Genomic DNA, 22,593 nt, shown 5'->3' on the forward strand with positions numbered 1-22,593 from the left:
AAAAGATAATTTCTCTAAATTTATTCTACACTAAGGAAAGACCCAATGCAGCTTTATTTGCACAGTGCATTAGTACACAGTGCGCCTTGAAGATTAATTCAAGACAAGGTGACACCCCCATAAAAAAAAAAAAAAGCTTCTAAAACTAACCTTACAAGTGTTACTGCACCCAACTCTTAATGAGGCTTAAGACCACAGGATGCTTGCAGCAGCTTGCTGAGCACACAACTGCTGCTGCTCCATTTTAAATGAGCAATCACTACACTAAGTATCAGTGCTTGAAATGAGATGTCCACCTCCCTGAAGTTAGTGAGCAACCTCAGCCACGCCGAGATCCTACCTGTGACTTCAGCTGGCACTAGTGAGATTTTCAGAATGGCAACTTTTCACATGACCTCCTGCCCTTGGTTTAAGATAAGAAAACAAGATTCTGAAGTTTCTTGGCAAGTTTTTCATCATGCATGTTAATATCCACAGGGCAGGACACCCCAAAATTGCTTGATTAGCCTATGAACTGAATGCAGAGTAGCTATAGTATTCTGTGCAGGATCCAATATTTAGCTCACAGAAAATACAGACTTGTAATTGAGCCTAACTGAAGATGGAGGGATCAGACTAAGTAATATAAAACTAAACACCTCTCCTCCTGTGCTAAATTTGCATAAGCAGAGGATATCATTTGACTTCACACAACTCAAGAGTACTCAAAAGAGGAGGTGTTGCACTTATCCTCTCTCATCCCCAACTTCCATCAATCAGTTTGCAGTTCTGATGCTTGTCAAACTCTTTCCCTAGCCCAGTTTACATCACTGAGCTGGCAGGAAAACAGTTTGTCAAAGTGCAGTGTCTTCTAATGCATCACTGAGTTGGATCAGCTCTGCTAAGGGCCTGCAAGCATTACAGCTTTAGAATTTAAGTGCCTGGCCAGAAGCAGCACATGGAGAGCAAGACCTCTCTGCTTTTGTAAGAGATAGTTGTTACAGTAGATGGCCAAGCTTGTCTTTACCTTCAGTTTAAGAGAAACAAGTGGTATTTTGAAGGACACCCACAGAAAACTGAGAAAAGTGACTGCACAATAAAGGAAACCAAAGCACAATACACAAGGCTGAAACAGCATTTCATTCTGCTTTGCTTTATCAACTTTTGTTTTATTTCACAATCTGAAAGTTAAAGAGTATTTGCTTAAAGCCCAGCTCTCCTGTTTTTGAAAGGAATTAGCACTACCTCTACCCAGCCCAACATCTTGCTCAGACTGCTGTACTTGGGATTTTAGATTTTTCTTTTTTTTTTGCAGGGGTTATTGGTGGTTTTGGGTTTTTTTTTTGTTCAGTTGGTTTTATTTGGAACACAGACAGGACACAAGGTGGCTTATACATACACACACACACACACACACAAAAGGCCACCCACTGAACAGCTGTATCAAATGAAACATTTCTCCTCCCTAGGTTAAGAGTACTAAGAAGTTGGAAGCACCAGTTTGCTACTCTGTATTCCTCCTACCATATCCTCAGGGTCTTTCTTACAGAGCTCTTGCTAAATCAGTGAGAGGAATTCAATAGCAGGCACTACTGGCATTGAGGGAAGGAAGTCTTCATCTGCCAACTATCAGCAGTTTCTTTGCAGTACTCCCATGTTTCCTGTAACTGTAGGGTTCATCTTGTTTTCTACTCAAGCCAGCTAGCACAAACTCCAAAGAACAGTGACCAAAAAAGGTATCAGTTCTGGGTTTTTTTAAGAGGTTCAAAGAGCAACAAAACACTGACTTGTCAATATTCACTCTGCAGACTAAAAGGAACAGCACAACCTGTGACAGGCAAAAGTGTATGTCCACAGAAGACCCCACCCCACCTTCTCCATATAAGCCACGGGTTCAAAGTATAGGAGTCAAAACACCACCCAAAAGCTACAAACTAAAAGAAGAAATTAAATTTTGCATCAGGTATTCATTGATCAATAACTTCAAAGGATTTTAAAGGTTACTGGATTGTGTTCAGAGACACATTCCAAGTAGCAAACAGGAAACTTCCTCCTTTTTGCCATACATCAGAATTAAGCAGATTTAGTCCTCCAATAGCTCTCTGGTAAGACTTTTATTTTTGCAATAATGGGTAAAGTGAGTGGTACAATATGATTTCAGGAGATCAAGTCAAAGCAAAACTTCTCCAAGCCACCACATGGACGAGCCCTTCCCCAAAGCTCAGCTAGAAGGCCTCACATTCCCTCATTCAAGTTCTTCTCATGTCCACTTAAACTGGGACACCCATAAGTTCCCCTGACAACCACAAGAAAATGTATATTGAAAAACCATCACTTAAATACATTTCTTGACAGTGCAGAAAGAGTAACTGGCTTCCCCACCCGCCCAAATGAGTAAGAAAAATTTGACCTGCTATATTTGTGCCCAAGTTAACAAATACAAAGGTGAACGACTAAAATACCAAACTGCTTTTCTCCTGCAGGAAAACTCCAAATTACTCACCCTGTTATACATGTATCTAAGCATGAAGTCCAGCAGAAAAGATTTTCCTTTGCGGAAAGCTCCTGCTACAGACACAACTACTATGTTAAGATCTTTAATGTGTTCCTGAAGCAAGATCTTTTCCAATGCTGCTTCATCTAATTCAAAGTTATGGTCATCTTCGTGAGCAAGGACAATCTGTATGGGGCGCGGCTTATCCAATTCCACCTCGTCATCTGAGTCTGGCAGGGCATCTGAGTCAGGTAGAGCATCCTCCTCTTCTTCCTCATAATGCTTACCTGCAAATTGACAGGTGAGAACACATTAGAGAGTCAGAGCTTAGGGCACTAAACATGGTATTTTTGTGGTTTGTGGGGGTTTTTTGTTTGGTTTTTTGGGTTTTTAAGTGAAGCCTTGAGCTGGGCTTTCATTTCCAGCAGTTGAAGTGATGTTCATGGGAATGCATGTGCACAGCAAAGAGATCCACAGTAGACCCTGTTCATTTTCATCACCTTTGTGTATAGTCTACATTTCAGACTTCAGCATTCTCTATGTTTTAAAAAAAATCACAAAAAACCCCTTGATTTTCAGCTTCAAAACCCCTTTTAAAAGCTTCTCAATTACAATGTCTATTAAAAGTCAATGGTTTTCTTATGTGGGAAAAAAGGAATAGTTTAAAATAAGCTCCAAAGAGGACCAAAAAAGGCCATTTTGTTATCATCACCTTCTTATACTATTGTAAGGGAGTGGAGGGTGGGGAGAAATGAATGTTTTCTGTCAGTTTTGCTTGCCAACATGTACAAGCAAGACCACTGATCTAGTATGGAACTCCAGGATAACACACACCAGACGCCTACTCTCCTCTCTAATTCCAGCACATGATACCTGTTTCAAGTCTCAATACAGGACAGACTTCAGAGCACCTATTCACTGTTTGCAAGAAGATAAACTCTTGAGCATATTCAAGGCCTAACACTCCTGGGATAAGAAAACCCAAAAACACTGGAAGTAGTGTCTGGCTTCATACTCTTCCTGTGACGCACTGTTAAGCAAGACTGAGTAACAACTCTTTCAAAAATAGTTGAGACTATTTTATACACAATTTCATCATAAATACCCTTTCAGGATCAACCCATAGCTGAAAGAACTGTAACTCAGATTAGATTTAAGTTACTAATGAATTCCAAGGTAACACAGCCCTTCAGAGATACACTATAATAGTACCAATATCCTATTTTCCTGACCTCTACAATTCAGAAGTTACTGGGTTAGAGGCTTAAAAGAAAACCAAACTGACCTATCCAAGATGAAACCTCCTCTCTTGTTCAAGCACCACAACATCAAAGTTTGCCCCACAGCAGAAACGAACTCTACCATTCCTGATCCCACTTTTCCTAGGAAACATCTGAAAGTGGTTTTGTGCTTACAGAACTGCCTCCCACTCCAGACTTACATTTTGCCACATTCTATTGGAACCCCATGTGCACAAACCTGATCAAGGCAGTTACTTATCTGGAGTTATCACACGGGAATTTAAGTACCCTGTCCCAGCCATGCTTGCAATTTCCAAGCACTGCTCTAACAAAGACAAAGCAGCTGCCACCTCCAGTTACTTGCTGCACTGAGCACAGGTATGGCACATGGCCCCCAAGCTTCCTGAGGAAGAGCAGCCCACAAGAAGTGTTCTCTTGCAGGATGTGTCCATGAGGTACCATGGAACACACCAGTTTCATTCACTTATGGCAGAGAATCTGCCAGTACTCGGAGGATCTGCCAAGTCGCTCTTGCCAGACTTTGCATCCAGACACCATCCTCAGCAAGACTTATGAACAGTGCTCCAACACACTCTGTTTTGTGGATGTAATGAGACATTTGAGTTGTGACTATGAACGTGAAAAACTGGTAACATGGTGACCCTGGAGTTTTTCCAGCAACAGCCTCTTTATCCAGTTCTGACAACATTTCATTTAATTGCAAATGACGGAAGACGTTTCCATTTCCAAGCATCAAATCTTGTGCTGCCTCAAAGGCCAATGGCACTAAATCTTAAAAAAATTTGGTTTGAATATATTAAGCTAGTGTGGTACTTGGTTTGAACAGGAAGTAAACTTGAATGCTTAAATCCTAAGCATTCAGAACTAAACTCCAACATTATCCAAGTGGGTGTGCAGAGCAGCCCCCAGCATCATCCTAACTCAAACTGATTGATGAAGCAGGGGAACAAATTGATTATGCTGGCAGGCCTGACAACTAGAAGCAGTAACTTTTAAAACAGAAGTTGTCAGCAGGATATCAAACTATACAAACTACATTGACACAATATTGGTCACCACTTCAGAGGAAAATCTCTCACCTTTGGCCTAAAGCTTTTGTATTCCCAGATATTAAACAAGCACTCTTTTTTGAAAGAGTTTAGAAAACAGGCTTTGCCCCATATAGGCAGGATCCTTTGTAGGCCAGAAAACTTGGGAGGATAGCCCAGGTACGAAGGTATGAAGATTTTGACAGTCAGAAAGAATGCCTTCAGTGTCACAGCCTAGAAACATAAAGGGAATAATTCTATTGATAAAAGCATTAAAGTTAGATAGTTCCAAGAAGAGATGCCTGTTTTAGCAAACATATTCACACAATGTTTTGAAGACTCTGCTTCTAACACACGTCCCTGGCAACAAGTTTAACTTGCTGACTTAAAACAGCCTTATATTCTTTTATTTAAATGCAGTGAGGCATTGGTTTTGTAAACTATGGCAGACTGCAAAATAGTTTGAAGCTACATCTGTACCTTTTCTTCATTCACTTGGAGCCTGACATTAACCATCTCGTCCTACCTGGAAGTCATCAAAACCCTGGCAAACCTCCAAAACCTCAGAGCTGCAACAGCATCCTTCTGCCACTGCAGAGCACAGCCACCCAATGCCCCTTCAGGCCAAGCAGCTTTCTGAACATCAACTAGAATGGCCCTTTATCATTAGTTATTTATAAACAAGCAGATCCTCCCTATCACAAGTAGACAGCACTATCAAGAGCTTACACACAATATGCCCATTAAAAGCTCACAACATCTTGTTAACAGCATTCTGCACCACTAAAGCTCATTAGCTCAGAGGGGACAGGAGACAGGATTCATCTTAGACCCTATTCAACTCCTATTAGATTTCACTTACCAGCAGAAATTGGAAAGTCAAGTCCAGACCATCAAGTTTGTTTGTTTGGGGTCAGGTTGGTTTGCTGGCCTTTTTTTTTTTTTTTAATAGCCAGCCTAATATATTTGAAAGTTCCCAATCTACCTAGAAAAAAGACCATCGTTGCCATCAATCAAGCACTTCAGAGGGTGGAGAACTACAGTGCTGACAGCTGTGAAGGAAACTTGATCCATCCAGAAGAGCTGGTTTGATAACTTCATGCTTGAGTGGCAGAGAACACCCCTCCTTTCAAAATTTTGAACTAGTTAGCAATTACCAGGACAGACACTGCACAAGATAAGCATGTGAACTATAGAACAAGTGCTACTGCCCGTCCCAGCAGCATAATCAGCATATGCTAACCTGTCAGGTGTTCCTGGCAGACCTCACAGCCTTTTGTAGTCCTTTATGCTGCCTTCTGGCTGCTCACCCTCTTATTCTGGCTAGTCACTGTCTCAGGCAGCACTGGAGTACTTAGGAAGCCTTTCTAGAACGCTTCAGCATCCTGAGCAGAGAGATCATCTTCCACTTCCAAGAATTACTTTCAGTGCAGTCTCTGGAAACAACGGTCAGGACAAGAAGTCCCACTTCACTGTCCAGTTGTCTGCAAAAGCATTGTAGTAAGTTGTCAAAGCAGTTCATAAAATAAACATGCTGATAGCACTGTTGAGTCAGGCCAGGAGATAACGAAATTCAGAACACGAAGCCCTGTTCCTCAGTTCTGTCCCCCTCCTCGCCTGCCCCAGCACAGTCAGACCGTACTACTCAGAATTTAAGCTGATTTGTCCTAAAGCCCAGTCTAAGAACCAGAGACCACCCTAGGTTCTTGCAACAGTCAAATCCCAGCAAATCAAGTATAAAACAGATGAGGACTAACTGCAGAAGAGGTGCCATTCACAGAATGACCACTTCTACAGTGAAGTGTTCCTAGCCAACTGGACAGTAATTTGGACTTGCAAAGTCGATGGCAGCCTCCCTATTATAGGCCTCCATGACAATACATTTCAGTACTGCTACAGAGGCAACCAAAACAGACTTGTGTTCGGTTGCGGGGTTTGTTTGGTTTTTATAGGACGTCTTGACACTTCGATAAGTCCAGTTCCACCCCAGTAATGGAGTTACCAACCCAGCACATCCACCCCAATACATTCACATTGAGAATGGTTTTTTCAGAGGCATGTTTCATGTTCACAACAGCCAGGCAACGCTGCCTCCTGCCACAGTACTGAAGACAGGCTGGTAGATTCACCCAGCTCAGTCACAGGGTTGGTCTCTATGCTATTGGAAATGTGCACAGAAGACCTGGACCTCGAGCTTTTAATACATACAGAAAAGCTCTCATCTGTTAAAGCGTATGGCACTAGAACTTGTAGCAGTGTTGCAGGCATTTTTCTTTTTTAAAGATGTTCATCTGACCTTCTGTACTACTGAACTGACAGACTCCAGACTATGGTCCTGTCTATTGCTCTGTCTGGAGATGATGCACAAACATCATCAACTGGACCTGCCCCTGAAGTCTGCCATCCTTTCTGGCCTATTACTGTGGCTGTTCACTAATCACTCCCTACTTCACTTTGGCTTCTTCCAACCTGAATTATTCAAACGGAACCTGTGGGCTAATGCACAGTTCTGACTGGCATAATCACTTCCTAACCTGGGTCAAACAGGGTAGGAGACTCAAGAGAAGCAACACTGTACAGCAAGACACAGAAGCAGACAGATTTGAATGGAAGCAAATACAGCCAAGATACTACCACTCAGTTTCCCTATAAACTTCTCACTCCACTCAGCAACAACTACAGCAGGACTACTGTTTACAGAGATACCAGCTAAGTATCCAGAACAAGCACCATTTGTTGAAATACTAAGCCAGATTTTGAGAACAGTAGCCTCTTGTGTAAGCAGACAGTATTTCAACTGAACAAACTCGACTAAATAACCCATTTCTTAAAGTATGAGGTAAAATGAAAAGCTAATTCCTGCTTCCTCTAAGTACACAGCCAGCAGCTGATGACCTACTTGTCCTGCAGTGTAAGAACACAAGAGTGAAAGCACTCAGCTACACCTGAGTGCTATGAAAATAAGAGACAGTCTGCTCTAAATGCAAATTTCTCCCTTTAAGCACATTAATTGAAATAAAGTACTAACATAGTTACCTTTAAGTTTCAACACAAATACAGCTTGAGCTCTTTAAACACGTCATTCATATTCTTTCATAAAGGAAAAAAAAAGCACACATTAATTGCTAAACTCGGTTTTACATACAGTATAGGTTTTTGATCAATAAGCACTGAATGACAACTAGTAACTGCTTCTCTGGGCAGTGGGTCGAACACAAACAACTGTACACAGATGCAAAACAACATTAAAATAAATTTAAATCCTATTTGCTTTTTAGTGGCATAAGACTTGGACTACGAACAAAGCCTAAATAAGGCACTTTCATTAGTGTAGCTGTCTCTCATCAGTACTTCCTTTGCTCTACTACAAGGCTCTATTACAAGGCTCTATTTCGACACTTCAAGCTGTACATCTTCTGGCTGGGAGCCTTAATATCTTGTTTGTACATAAATCTGCACTTTGCTACAGGTCCAATTTTAAATCAAGACTTCCAGTACCCCTGAATACTTCAGCTTTCAGCATCTTCAGAACTCTTTTTCCCAGTGCTCTACACACACCACACGTTTGCCTCCACACAACAGCGATCCAAGTCTCTCCTGCTCATATTTCAACACAGACGCAGGACGGGTTTCCCCGCCATCACCTCAGCGGTAAAGAGCAACCAGAAGTGGGCTACACTAACCTCAAACCATCTGGCTTGAAATCTTGTTCAACTTCCTGAGGGAGTTCATGGTTTGATTCAAAATCTTAAAATAAGTTATCATGAGAGAACTGCTGCACTGCATGTAAATGTAATGCATTCTCTCAGAGCTTCACCCAGGAAGTTTTCCTGAGAGAGAAAGGAGAGGAAGTGCTTAAATGTTTCTTGTTTTGGTGTAGTGAAAGAAGTAAAGTGTAGGCATGTGTGAACTGAGTTCCAGAGGACAGAAGAACAGGCTAACCTTCGAACCTTATTTGGACACATCTTCTGGGGGGAAAAAAAAAATCAACACTAGATTTAAGCCACAAAATTGTGCTTGCCTTTCTCCAGCAGTCCCACTCCATGCAATAAACTCACTTGAAAGCTATGGGGCTGCCACAGACCTTAATGCATCACTGCTTTCCTATTTCTGACTAGCAAATACTGCCAAGTAGCTCATTTTAAGGCCAGAAATAATTAAATGTTTTGAATATTTCAGCTATAAATAGCACTGATGAGCTAAGTTCTGAAGATTTGTTTGGACATCCAATAAGACTGACAGAGGAGTAGGGGGGAAGGGGGGAAGACACATTTAACTCTCTCTGTTCCTTCAGGGCAAAGGGATGTTAAAGGGACAGATCTAGAACTGTTACATAAACAGTGAGCTGAAGTGAGAAGTACCTGGAGCTACAATTCTGCCAGACAAGGGGAAAAAGAAGATACTCTGATGACCTAGATACCTATGAAGCACCATAACTAATCAAACAATAGGCCTGTCTACTCCTAAGTGCCTTAAATTGACTCTCTGTTGAACGGTCTGCATGCATGCAGGAGCTCTCCCCTACACAAAATACTGATAAGATGGCATTTTGCATTTTCCATTTATGGGGACAAAAACATCAGAGAGAGACTTCTTATAATGAAACAAGTCAACCCTCAAATTCAGCTATTCTCAGCAAATAACTACAAGTACAAGAATGCCAATGAGCAGAGAATAAGACAGAAGCAGCACAATCCCTAACACAACCAAGTAAGTTATATATATATATATATATAAAAAATATAAAAGGACTGCTTTTCAGAAAGTATATCATGAACTTGGTAAGAAAGATACTTCTTCATACCTACAAGGAAAAACGTGAAAGGCAGGGATAGTGGCAAAGCATGCTTCTCATCCATCCTTCTTCCCCTCTGCCCAAAACCCAGAGCTATTAATAGCACACTCACTGAAGGACCTAACAGAATCTCTGTCCACAGTAAGGTTTACCAGTACTTTTCCAGCCCCCTCAGAGAATGCTGTATTAGAATACTAAGGGCAGATGAAAGCACTAAAAGGCCTCTTCCTCACCTTTTCTCCCCTCTTATCCATTACATAGGTTCTTGAGGATGGGAATGAAAATATACAGGACCTGATAGTGTCCTAGTTCACCACTAACTCTGGAAATTGCAAGGGAAAGCCCCCTGCGAACACTGCAAGCGAACTGGATCCTTGCAGGCCACACACATTTAAACCAGGAAAACTTCCACTTGTATTCCAGAGTGATTTTGCTTAAGGTTGTTGCTCACCCAAGAAGTCAGTATTTTCTAATTGGTTTAGGCCATAATTACATTTTATGTACCTTGTATACATTCCTCATGTCAGCAGCCAATAACGTGAACAATGATCATCTAACCTAAACCAACATTTTGAGCAAGAACGATAGGGAGAAAAGAATAAGGCGAGAGATGCCAACTGCAGTTACCCCATGTTTGATCTTTAGATTGGCAGTCAGAACAGGTTTAGTCACCCAGATGTACCATGGCCACAGAGGAGCTCAGCAGAAAGCAAGGCAAGTTCTCCCTTTGGCTGTACAGGAAGGTATGCCAAAGGGCCAGGTTTCAGACTTATTTCCAGGATAAACAAGCTGTCAGTCAGGAACACCAATACATTTAAGGAAACATAGTAAGCCAAAGAAACTTCAACTTTTCCTTTTTGATCAAACTATGCTTTTAACAAGCTGAATGGCATCCTGGCTTTTATCAGCAATTACCATGGCCAGCAGGACCAGGGCAGTGATCGTCCACCTGAACTTAGCACTGGTGAGGCCACGCCTCAAATACTGGGTTCAGTTTTGAGCCACTCACTACAAGAAAGACACTGAGGTGCTGGAGCGTGTCCAGAGAAGGGCAAAGAAGCTGGTGAAGGATCTGGAGCACAACTCCGAGGAGGAGCAGCTGAGGCAGTTTCGCCTGGGGAAAGGGAGGCTCAGAGGAGACCTTATCTCTCTCTACAACTACCTGAAAGGATACTGTAGTCAGGCAGGGCTCAGCCTCTTCTCCCAGGTAAAACGTGACAGGATGAGAAGAAAGGGCCTCAAATTGTGCCAGGAAAGGTCTAGATTGGATACTAGGAAACATTTCTTCATGGAAAGGGTGGTCAGGCATTGGAACAGGCTGGCTCAGAAAGTGGTGTTCACAAAACAAGTGGATGTGGCACTTGGGGACATGGTTGTAGTGAACATGGCAGTGCTGTGCTAACGATTGGACTCCATGATCTTAGAGGTCCTTTCCAACCTTAATGATTCTATGATGTTTCTAAGCAAAAATGACCTTTTAGCCCAGCCTCCAGTTTACACTCAGCTTCCCACCTCCCTTTAAGTTTCCACAGCTAAGAGCCTTCCAGCCAGTTTTTCCAGCACTGAACTCCAGGATTCTGTTTCACTAGAAAGTTCTACATTTCATTTCAAAGAATAAAGAGCAGTACAAGGAGAGTATAGGTTTACCTTATAAAACTGCCTTATCTAGATCACACAGTTTACACAACTGATATAGTAACTACCTTCAGACACCTTCATGAAGAACTTCAATTTCTTCTCCTTCTCCCTTCTTAACTGTTCTTAACCTGGCAGCGTCACTAACACCCACCAGATGAAAGGGAAGTGTGACGGAGGAAACACAACATGTGTCAACACAACTAACACCCAGACCAACAATGTGAATCAAAACAGGAAAAAGGTTCCACACAAGGCACAATTCAAGAGAAAAATCACATTTTGCATGTGTTCATTTTATCTCTACTGGAGGAAGAGATTTTTCTCACACAACTACAGCAAAAATAGTTTTTATCAGAGTTCCTGATGCTGAGCGCACAGAGGAGGAGGGCTGGATTTCCGTATCACTCTCCTGCAATTAACCCATAATAATTGATACAGTACCTACCTAAATACCTATCCTTCAGTGCCCTGCACCTACTACCACAACTCCTGAGCCTCTGCCAGGCATCACTGCTACTGCTACACGTAAATCCCTTGCTAAGGCAACAGCTCAAAGTACATTAATTCTGCCAACAGGACAGTGCCAGTAACTGCCTCCTCTCCCCGTTGCCTCTTCAAGCCTGTTTCAACAGCACAGCTGAGTCTTAATCACTCACTCAAAGGACTCACCCACTCTTTCCCATTTCCAGCACCATGCTGCCTTTCCTGCTAATTTTGCCACATATCTAATGCTGCTTAGAATCAAGTCAGCTAAACAAACCAAACCAGCAGAAAAGGCAATCCAATACGAACAGCTTCCTACAAACTTTATCACCTCTTAGATAAGAATCCAATGAGCACTGGAACTGAAGACAAACAAAATGCAGAGCTACGCAGCTTCCTCTGCAGGGTCAGTTCAGTTGGACTGTTGGCACCACTGTCCCAGGTCCAGGCACCAACTTATCTTGAACACAAACCGATGTGCTGTGCACTCTACAGCCTCTGAAACAGCTGCGCCAGCACAATTGAGGGGGAGACACAAACTGCTTGACTGGGCACTGGTGCCAAGAGAAAAGTTCAGCTCTGTGACTACAACCTAATTCAGCTGGAAAATTTCTCCAGATTCTCAAAACTCACAAGCACAGTTAAGAAGTGTGTTCACGTGGAAACTGACTTAGTGATATGTGAGAACACTGCAAACACGGGTAGACAACTGGGCTGTAACTGGATCTGACCATGTGTTGCCAAAGATTTGTCTCGATCTGAAAGTTCAGATTTAGGCTGGGCTAGCCAATACATTTGTTACCCTTCACTTAAGAACACAGTTTCCTTCCTTTACAAATTGAGGTTAGCACTAGTTTCAGTTTTGTCAGTATCCCAGGCTAGGATGTGTAACTGGTGGGAAGACCTTGCGCTTGGCATAGTCCTTCTGGCAACAGAAGAACATTCCCTGGATCATTTCTACTGAATATGCTGTAGCTGCTGTGAGCTGTGTCTACTAAAGAATAGATTAATTTTGATTTCAAAATCACTAGTTAAGTTCTCACAGGGACACTATAAAACACCTACACTTCAGTAGCTCAGTTCCACGCAATAAGCACCTTTGGATGTTCAAAGGGCTCAAGACTTACCCACTTACCTAAGCATCTTTAACATCATTCACAACACTTGACACCATCAGCCACTGCTAGCAAAACAAGCATTTTTCTATTTCAAACTGCATTTTCCCAGGACAGGAAATGCCACTGTCATGTATGCACTGACCAGTCAAGCCCAGTGGTATAGAAGTGAGAGGAATTACTTTTTTTACGCAATCTCAGAGGTAAGACAAGCCACACTTAAAAAGAACAAACACAGAAGGGAGCTGGTTACTACTTCTCTTTACATCAAGTTCTCAAACTTGTCTAAATACATCTAGCCAATCTAACCGCTTTTCTACAAGCCAGCACACCACACCATATGTTGAAACCACAAAAGGTTTAATATACATCTTTCACTTGGGTGGAGAAAGAAGAGAGAAACACAACCCTACAGAGACTGTACGTTTTCACACTCCCCCCCAACCAACAGTTTAGTCTCTGTAGATCATATTTAGTGTCCTCATTCTGTGGATCCATGAAATCTTCCCTTATAACATGTAGAGTAAACACTAGGGAGAAAAGTCCAGGATTAGAAGATGAACTGAAACAGAGATAGACAGCAGTGTGCTCCTCTTCAAAGCTCACAAAAGCTTAATCTAGTCCTAATGCACTACAGAAATAAGTCAACAACAGATTACACTAAAGAACAGCTTAGTTTGATATTTGATTAATAAAACAGTGATATGTCTGCAACTCAAAGTACTTAGACCAAGACTCTAAGAATAATATTCTGTCTTTCACAAGCCAACTTCCAACCTCTTCAAAAGCACCAAATTGCATTCCAAAATAGTCTTCTCAAACAAGCAGGATTCCTCATAGCATCTGAAGGTCCCACAAGTATTTAATCACACTGGCTATCTAAATGTTGCAAGTACATTTTTTCTATTGAAAGAAATAAGCTTGAAAGCAGAACTTGCATTTCTTAATGATCCTACCGTATTTTATTTTGAAAGGTTTTTTTTCCCTTTTAAATCTCAGAGTCTAAGACGTGAAAAGTTTTCAGTAGCTATTTATTTCTACAGTACTATTAGCTCTAGAAAATACTCCAGTTTTGTGTCCCAATCCTCAAAAGCATTACTTACCGCATTACTTACTGCACTTTTCGAAACAATTTCTGTACTAACAAATCTGACATACTAGCACGTAGAAAGATTTCTTTTAAGAATTTTGCACTGCATTCCCTCCCTATCCTCATGACAAGCTTAAGACTTTGTTGTTTGAAAGATAAGTGATAACTGCCTTGAGGGCAGTTTTAAGGCCATGTTTGGAATTACACTGCTGTCGTGATCAGAAAGAGTTCTTCAGTATTAGTTCAGGATTACAAAGTATTTAAGCAATTTAATTCTCTCAAAAGCAAGATGACTTCTTGTTTTAAGAAAGTGATTTGATTGTATCAAGAACCTTAACTTAATTTTCTACAGCATTTTGACTACTATTCTATGTTTAAGCAATACATTAAAGGGGGTAAAGCCTCTGTCTCCATGCCCAGCACTTCACATACTTGGACTGACTGTTCCTGCCCTGAAATCAGTACTGTTATGATTTCCACATTAGGCAAAGGATTGACAGATTGTACCTTTTATTTCCCAACTGTTTACAGTTCCCCAAGTAGATCACACCACACAGACCAAGGTATATAAACAGGCACAAGTAAAAGCCAGAAGACCCTTTCTTTCATGCAGAAGAGGTGAAGCAGGGGACTAAGACAGCACTGCAAGTTTGCAGGCAGTAGTATCACAGGATAAGGCTTAAAGAGACAGTTAAAATAACTGCACTTATTCTTCCACTCAGCAGTACCACCCCGTTTGAGAAGATAAGAGGTGAGAACAACTTTTCCAAGTATGCCCAACACACAGAAAGCAGTCCTAACTAATATGTCAGTACAAGCAGTTGACAGATGTTCTCCAACAAGTTTCTGTAATTTTCAATCCAAGTAAAAAAAAGCCACCTTGATATCCTGAAACCATTATAAAACACATTGCTCAAAAGACACTCCATATATTTTACTGAAAACAATAAGAACTTGTAAATTCATCATGTTTATCTCTACGGTGACAGTGGGAAAATAAACATATTATAATTTGACACTAACTACAGACTGAAACATGATTCTGATCTAACTGGAACAACAACTGCATAAAAGCAAATTAAGTTCTACTCTCAAACATCAATTCACTAGAAATTACATTCCCCACTCCATGTCTATAATGTGTACAGCATCTTATTAGTTCACGTCTTGAACATTTTGGCTTCTACTCCAAACTTTTAAGAGAAACCTACCATGACTTGCAGTAGCACACAAACTCCACCCTGCCATGCAAAAATTACCCATATATAGGGCTGAAATTGCAACCATCATTTGCTCATCATCTGCACTGAAAATAGATCTGGAAATACATTTAGCACAAGAAAGAAAAAAACTACATGAGACACCTCCCCTCCTAGTAAAACATATAAGAATAACCCTCATACTGTACACAGGGTGTAAATACAGGCCCAGTAACCAAACTGCAAACAAATTCCTTCTCCAAAAGGCATTTTTTGTGCAGTCTTACAGTTCTGACAGCTCTCCTACCTATTCCTCCATGATAGAGAAGAGCAGGGCATTGTTTTAAAGGAAGCTGGTCTTTCATCAATCATTTCTGGAGAGGCCCAAATGGACTCTTTCACTTTAGATTTGATTTCCTATTAGTCCTGCTCGTGAGTTCATCAAGTGAGCATCAAACAGGATGCCCAATATCCAGCTTACCTGCATTCACTCAGGTAACTTTTGCTGGACTGCTTTGGATGCTACATGGCTCAGTAATGCCATCTTTGGTGGCAAATATTCTACTTTAAGTTTTTCCAACCTTAAAGATAAGCCAGCCACTAACCATTATAAAATAAACATAGCTTTTTTCCCCCCCGTTTTTAATTACTGGAAGAAGATATTGACTTAGCTTCATGGATCACACTCAGCACAAAGACCTACTATTCTCACACTAGACTGAGATCTCAACTAGTATTGTTACTTCAAGGAGTAACATCCCCACGGAGCAGCCGCAACAGGTTCCAGACAAACTAAGTAGATAACTTTGGGAGGTTATTCACATGCTTACACATGCTATGGAGACAATTCACTAAGTGACTTTTACCAGCTATGGCACTACAATGGGTATGTACGTTCCGTTCCAAAAACAAAGGGGGACAGCAAGGTCCTTGCTTTGCTGCAGAGCGAGAACTCCAGTTAAACACCAGCTTGCCAAGCATTACCTTGTGCCTCGGAACATCTCCCAGTAACTCATTTGTACACCTACAAAAACCAACGGGTTTCAAGTCTTACATTTAGTCAAATTAGAATTAGCAGTGGAAGAGGAAAGACAGATATTTGAACTCCTCAGATTTCATTCTGTGTTTCTTAAGAGGGCAGTGGTTCAAATTCCAAGTTTAAATACCTTCCTCCAATCTTTGGAGTTGGAGGAAGGAACTTCAAAAATTCCTCCAACTTTTATATTCAAAGTGTTTCAAAAAGCTTGGCAAGCACATAAAATCTCAGTTTCTTGGAAATGAACACTACATAAAATATATATTCAGAAATAAACAGAAGTTAAAGGTCAGGCAAGTTAGTGACCAATGCTCTCAGAACATCGGTTTCTATTGGGTATTCATTTGCTGCTGGAAATGTCTTGATTATAATCCTTGTCCTAGAAGACATCATTTATTTCTTATCAGTCATTTCTTTGCACCTAACTGAAATAGCAGACATCAATCTGAGCGATGATTTCACGTATTCAAACTTGCTCATTTGCTTGTTCTAGTCTTTCAGACACAAATCCCAAGCCCACAAATGTATTCATGTAAATCAACTCCCTCCACAGCACTATGACCTCAAAATCAGCTACAGGATGAGATAATATTCTTCGTTATCAACAACAAGCTTCCAAGAACAAGCAAAGCTACTTCTGTCTTTCCTCTAGGACATCTTAAAAAGTTCACATTGCTGAAAATGCTTTAAAAAAGGAATGCAGTCATTCTCCAGCAAGAGTAAAGTCTTAAGAACCACCATATAATGGTTATACCATATATAAGTATTTCTGAAAATTTGTTGTTTGAAAACAACAAATACATCTTGCCTATGCAGAAACTTAGAAAATATTTTTTGTGCCTTGCTCACCTTACGTAGTTGAGGTTAAAGACAAAACCTAAAATACTAATAACTGGTATAGTAAGTTTAAGAAGTTAATGCAGCATTTAGCAAAAAGTTGGAAAAATGCATTCCAAGCTGGCAGCTCACAAATCACACTGTAGGCACAGCACGCAGCAACAGTTTAAAAAAACCTGAAAAACAAGGCAATGATTCAGCCTGATTTTAAAGTTTAAAACTTCCCATTCAAGGACTGCCATGAATGTCAAAAATCATCCCAGGGATGGGGCCAGTTCATAAGAGCACTGCAAGAACAAAAGCAACTTCAAACCTAACTTACATAAGGTGACGTGTAAGTGAAATTTGGCAGTTTTCCTTATGAATGTCCTTGCAACAGAAACTTCCACGGACTGCGATAAGATGTACAACAGGCACAAAGTTAAAACTAGGGTGGAGACTAATGCCACTGCCCTTCAGTACCAAAATAAGGACACAGAACTTAATTTACCTGCATTTCCATCTGCTTATTACACCTGGTTTTGAGGCAAAACTCAACAGTTGGACAGGATGTGACACTGCCATCAGGAGATAAGTGCTCTTCCATTACACTGGAGGAAAATCCCCAGCCCTTCTCCCCCGCTTTATCCAGGCTACCAGCATGAGGTAGTGTCCCTATTATTATTAGGACAAGAAGAGAAAATAATGCCTCATCTATCACAGTAACTCTCCAGCCAGTGGTACTTTATAAGTACAATCAGTAAGCAAACATTGATCACTGATATTTAACCAAACCACAGGGACTGCAGTCGGCACAAGGTACCTAAGAAGTGTCAGGACTCCTTCAAGACCTGGCTCAAGCACTCCTGTCCATCCAACATTAACAAGAGCTGCCTGGCCTCCTAAACCAGGAGATACTGTCACATTTAAAGGAACCCTTTTACAATAGTTCAAGTAAAACAGTTCTGTGCCCAAACTATTTCAGAAACGTTTTTAAGTTGCAAGCAAGTGAACATGAAAAGGAAAGAACACAGCCTTCCTCAACCCCACTCACTGCTTTCAAAATCATTTCAGTTGAAAAAACAAAGAGCTACTGCTATTATTTGAGGAGGTGCTGTGACACTATTAGTGACTTTAGGGTAAGTTAGAACATAACAGCTGTTAAGGAACACTTAGTAATGGTGCAAGAGGAGTTACAGGACTCTCCTGTTACATTTCTCTTCTTGTAACTATTCCAACCTACCACTCCGCTTTATTTGACTGTACAGAAGGCCGTTCTGCAGGCAAGCACAGATCATCCACAGCTGTACATGCACACCCTATCACCAAAGTTATTCCACGACTAAAGTACACAAGCAAAATGTGCATGTTTCCACCACTAATGATGACATAGCTAATTAAAGGCCATTTATTACAAGTGTGCTGGCGCTTTTATGACCCTGAGAAAGTTATGCAATAATCTAATGCTTTGAGATTATTAAACAACATAGTGGCAAAAACACAAGAGAACCGCCAAAGGAAACCAAGCAGTACTGGGAGGGAGAGAAATCAGCACTTGAGCAGTAAAGCAGTATCATATCCTCAATTTTGATCTCTGGACTCTTAAATTATTAAAATTGCAATGCTGCCAAACACAATCAAACTTTTCCACGTGCTTTGAAGCACTGCTTTTTCCTCCCTGTAAATCAAGCCAGGTGAGCTGTCACTCTGCATCTCCTAGTTTATAGTGTGGTTAGATTTCCCAGTCTCTAGCTGGCTTGCAAATCAAGCAATTGAAACCAATAGTGGCATATGGCATCTGCTGGGTTTTGTTTAAACTGTGCCCAGTCCAATCGTGCTGCTTCCAAATTAAGTGAGAGTTACACAACAAATATGTTAATATAATTCGGCGTTCCAGCGCAGCGCTAAAAACCTCACATGATCCAACTCATGTGTACAACCCTCACAAGTCCCAGGTGCCCCCTCTCACACAGCGTACGGCAGAGACACTGCTACGAGCTCTCAGCTTTTAAACTGTTCTTGAGGAATAACCATACTTAAAAAAAAAACACACTGCGCAGGCTCCAGCACGCCCGGGGCTAAAACACCGCGCCGAAGCCAGGTCCCACCGCCACCAGAGGATAGATTACCAGCGAGAGCAGCGCTGACAGCGGAATGCACCGGGTCCATGCGGGGGCCGGACCGGCGCGGGTCAGTCCCCTCCTTCCCGGAGCTGCTCCCTCCTTCAGCGGACGCGGCTCCGGGAAAGCCGGGCTGCCTGGCTCCGCTCCCGACACTGTGCCAGGCGAGCGCCCCACGGCCCGGGGGCCCCTCCGGGCCTCCCCCCAACCCCGGCGCCTCACGGGGCCGAGGCGCACCCGGGCGGACGGCCCGGCCGCACCACAGCAGGGAATAAGGTCACCCACAACGGCCCCCGGGCCGCCCCCGCTCCCCCCGGCTCCGGCTGCCCTCCGCAGCGCGGGAGGCCCCGTCCGCAGCGCGGGGAGAGCGGGGTGACCCCGCCGAGGAGCGGCCGCGCGCCGGGCCGAGGGGCAACCGCCGCGGCTTCCCCGCCTCCCCCCCTCGGGGGCAGGCAGCCGCCCCCGCCATTTTGAGGAGGGGGGAGGCACGGGGGGCCTCCCCCGGCGCCGCGCGGTGCCGCCGCCGCCGCGCCCGCCCAGTCCAGTGCCGCGCCCCGGCCGAGCCGGGCCCCCACCGGCACAGCCCCGCCACCGCAGCCGCCGCCACGGCCCTGCAGCCGCCGCCGCCGCCACGGCCCCGGGGCCGCGTTACCTGCCGGGTCGGGCCGGTGGCGGGCCAGGCCCGCGCGCCGCGCCGCGTCCCTCGCCGCCATCTTGTCCGGGTTTAAAATTAACTCCCCGTGACGTCAGAGCTCCGCCGCGAGACCTTTATCGCCCCGCCGGCGGCGCGCGGGGGGCGGGGTCTCGCGCCCTCAGCCCGGGGGTGGGGCGGGGCCGGAGCCCCCCGAGAGCTGAGGGGGAAATGCTGAGGGGGAAATGCTGAGGGAGAAATGCTGAGGGAGGGGGAGACGCGCACACAGACAAACACAGACACACAGACGTAGAGCTTGAGCCCGGCCCGGACCTCGGGTGGGTGCCTCCTTCATGGCCCCGCGCCGCGATGACTGGGAGCAGCGGGGCTGCGGCGCGCGGAGCGCGTGGGGCACAGGGCGAGGAGCCCACACGAAATGTCTCCTCAGGGTGCGCGTCCCTCGGGGATCCCGCGCTCCATCGGCCGCTGGCCCAGCACGGCTCGCTCCGCGCAGCCAGACAGTCACCGCTCTGTCCACCTGCGCTGCACCCTCACCCTGCGGGGCCCTCGCTTCCCTCCTCCACCTCTGTTGGGCCATGGGGGCAGCCAGGAAGGCGGCCTTCACTCCTCCGGAGTTCTCTCTCGCTCCTGAGTTCTGACTCCCTGTGGCATTGCTGCTGCCCTGGGGCTGGGGACACGCGGGAGGACGGCTCTGCATCAGAAAAAGCCACACCAGTTCCCAAGGGACCAAATATTCCTGGGTTTTGCAAGAGTCTTGTTCCTCTAAACCCAAGCTGACCTTGCTGCAGCCTTTTAAGAGGCCAACTGTTAAAGCTGCCTTCACTGCACCAAGGTTTTCCAAGTCTGTGAAGTTTCCTATTGCTAAAGGTCTCGTAAACCTTCTCAACCAAATTGGTCAGTTTGATCTTGGCACTTGTTACAACAACAGACTGTCCAATAAGTCATCATGTGAAGTGGACAACAGCTTTGCAAAAACCCACCTCACCATACTAATGCTGTCTGTAGAAATGATTTTTGTCAAAGTCTTGAGCTATGCTAACTTACTTCATCCTGGAGATGCAGCTTTTGAGTGACTGCAACTTAAAAAAGCAAACAGAGTTTGGTTCTGCCTAAACAGAGGTGGAGAGAAAGCTCAAAAGAGATCTTCAAAGTAAAACCCAACTATCATGGCACCTGGACGTGTGTTCCAAACCTTGCTTTCCACCCTTTACTACTGAAGTAGCATATAAGGGTTTTCCTACTACTGGGATCCATCACACTTGCTGCTGTGCTTACACTGGGCAGTTCTTGTGTCAGAAAGTTAACACCTAAACACACTGGAAAGACATTAATATGTCTAGAAGATGCTATAATCACACTGAGAACTGCACAAGGATACAATGATCAAACTATTATTATATATTCAATTCTAGTTCTGACACTTGGATTAATAAAATATGAAATTCTGTAAAAGAATTTTATTATTCTAGATCTACATCAGCATAAATGGAAGCAGGATTCAACCCCTTTGTACAAAAGTGTTAGTATGAATACTACTGCAAAAAAATTGCCATTGTTCTTTTGCAGTTTGATACCCTCTACTTATTTGGTGAAAATTGGTGTGCTATTGCCTGTCCTTCTAACCTCATCCCAAGTCAAGGAAAATCTTTCTTTCCATCAGAAAGAAGGCAGAGCACACTCTGCATGTAGAGATATACAGGCAAACAGGCAAAGTAAAACACATTGAAGTAAAACACACTGAAAGCTAGAAACACTGTTAGCTGACAGATTTAAGCTTCAGCGGCTCAATATGAAAATTAAAAAAACTGTGGGGGAAAAAGACCCACAATACTAAAGAAGTTTCCTAGTTCTGTTGTTAGTAAACAGACTTGTTTCTGATCAAGTCTGGAACAGTTTGCGCAGGGAAGAGTTTGAAATAGTGCATGTTCAGACAGATAGATTTCTGCTTCATGCAACAGGATTTGCTGCTCCTGTAATGTGAGAGCAGAAGTCAAGAACTTGGAGGTCAGAAAGCTCAGCTTTAATTCAGTCCTCTTAGGTTTGCAGGAAGGAAGGAGACATTTTCTGAGCTGAGGATTTTGCTATTAACATGTCATCTCCCGGTTGCAAATCACCACCACACTCCCGGCTACATGACACTTTCCTCTGAGCCAGGCTATGCAAGAGTTAGGACTGAAGCTGCTTCAGCTAGCTGTGGATTTGGCCTGAAAGGAGCTCGTGGAACAACTGTGCAAACTGCAGGCAGGCTGCGGTGGGAAGGGACTGCCAGAGCAGAAGGACATGTCTAACTCACAAGTGCGGGTTGGGTCAGTAGTCCCCTCTGCCAGCAAAGGCACAGTTTTGTTCTACAGACAGCATCTTCTCCTGGATTTGGCCATACTGTTTTAAAAAGCTCTGCTGTCCCAAGCTTGTCCCAAACCCACTTTGGGCCAGTCAACACAACCAGTGCCATCTACACCCAAGGCAGAGGCTACTCAGCCACTCTGCTTGGAGAACTGTCCCCTCCTGTGGCTGAAGGGGAAACAGAGCCACCACAATGTTTCCTGGCCTTCAGACATCACAGCATGGCAGGGGACTGGCCAGTTCCTGACCCATGCAGGCAGAGGCACCCACTGGACACTAGACGAGGTCAGATCAGACTTGAGGTTTTTATGCCTTTCCATATAAAATGCTTCTCTATCCCTATCAGCTAACCTGTGCAATGCAATTGGATTTGTTTAAGGTGACCTGTATAATGACAAATCCTTCAGCCAAACACCCACCTGAAGCATGCTGAGCACCACTCCTGGGCTTGGGAACAGAGCCATGTCCCATCTTAAAGGGCTGAGGGTCCTGGGATGAGCTGGAGGCATCTCCATTGGTGGTTCTGCACTTACCAGCCTCTTT

At 43.5% G+C, this 22,593-nt stretch overlaps 1 protein-coding gene across 6 annotated transcripts in view; it reads right to left on the bottom strand.

Annotated features, from left to right (window-relative positions):
- ATL2 (atlastin GTPase 2) overlaps positions 1–20,353 on the bottom strand; it is a 40,545-nt gene extending 20,192 nt beyond the window's left edge. For 2 of the 6 annotated variants that reach the window (XM_039381404.1, XM_039381405.1), the window contains exons 1-2: positions 20,020–20,353; positions 2,483–2,760 (exon numbers count right to left, since the gene is read on the bottom strand). In XM_039381404.1, coding sequence (XP_039237338.1) covers positions 2,483–2,760; positions 20,020–20,284 — 543 coding nt within the window. In that variant the 5' untranslated portion in view covers positions 20,285–20,353. Of the gene's footprint in view, positions 1–2,482; positions 2,761–19,064; positions 19,406–19,707; positions 19,805–20,019 lie in introns of those variants that run through there. The other 4 variants (XM_027709872.2, XM_039381406.1, XM_039381409.1 and 1 more) reach the window with 3 other exon arrangements.
- Positions 20,354–22,593: the final 2,240 nt, after the last annotated feature.

The sequence above is a fragment of the Pipra filicauda genome, unplaced genomic scaffold (assembly GCF_003945595.2).
Source record: "Pipra filicauda isolate LSUMZ 115617 unplaced genomic scaffold, ASM394559v2 scaffold109_size3271384_pilon, whole genome shotgun sequence".
NCBI classification, from domain to species: Eukaryota; Metazoa; Chordata; class Aves; order Passeriformes; family Pipridae; genus Pipra; species Pipra filicauda.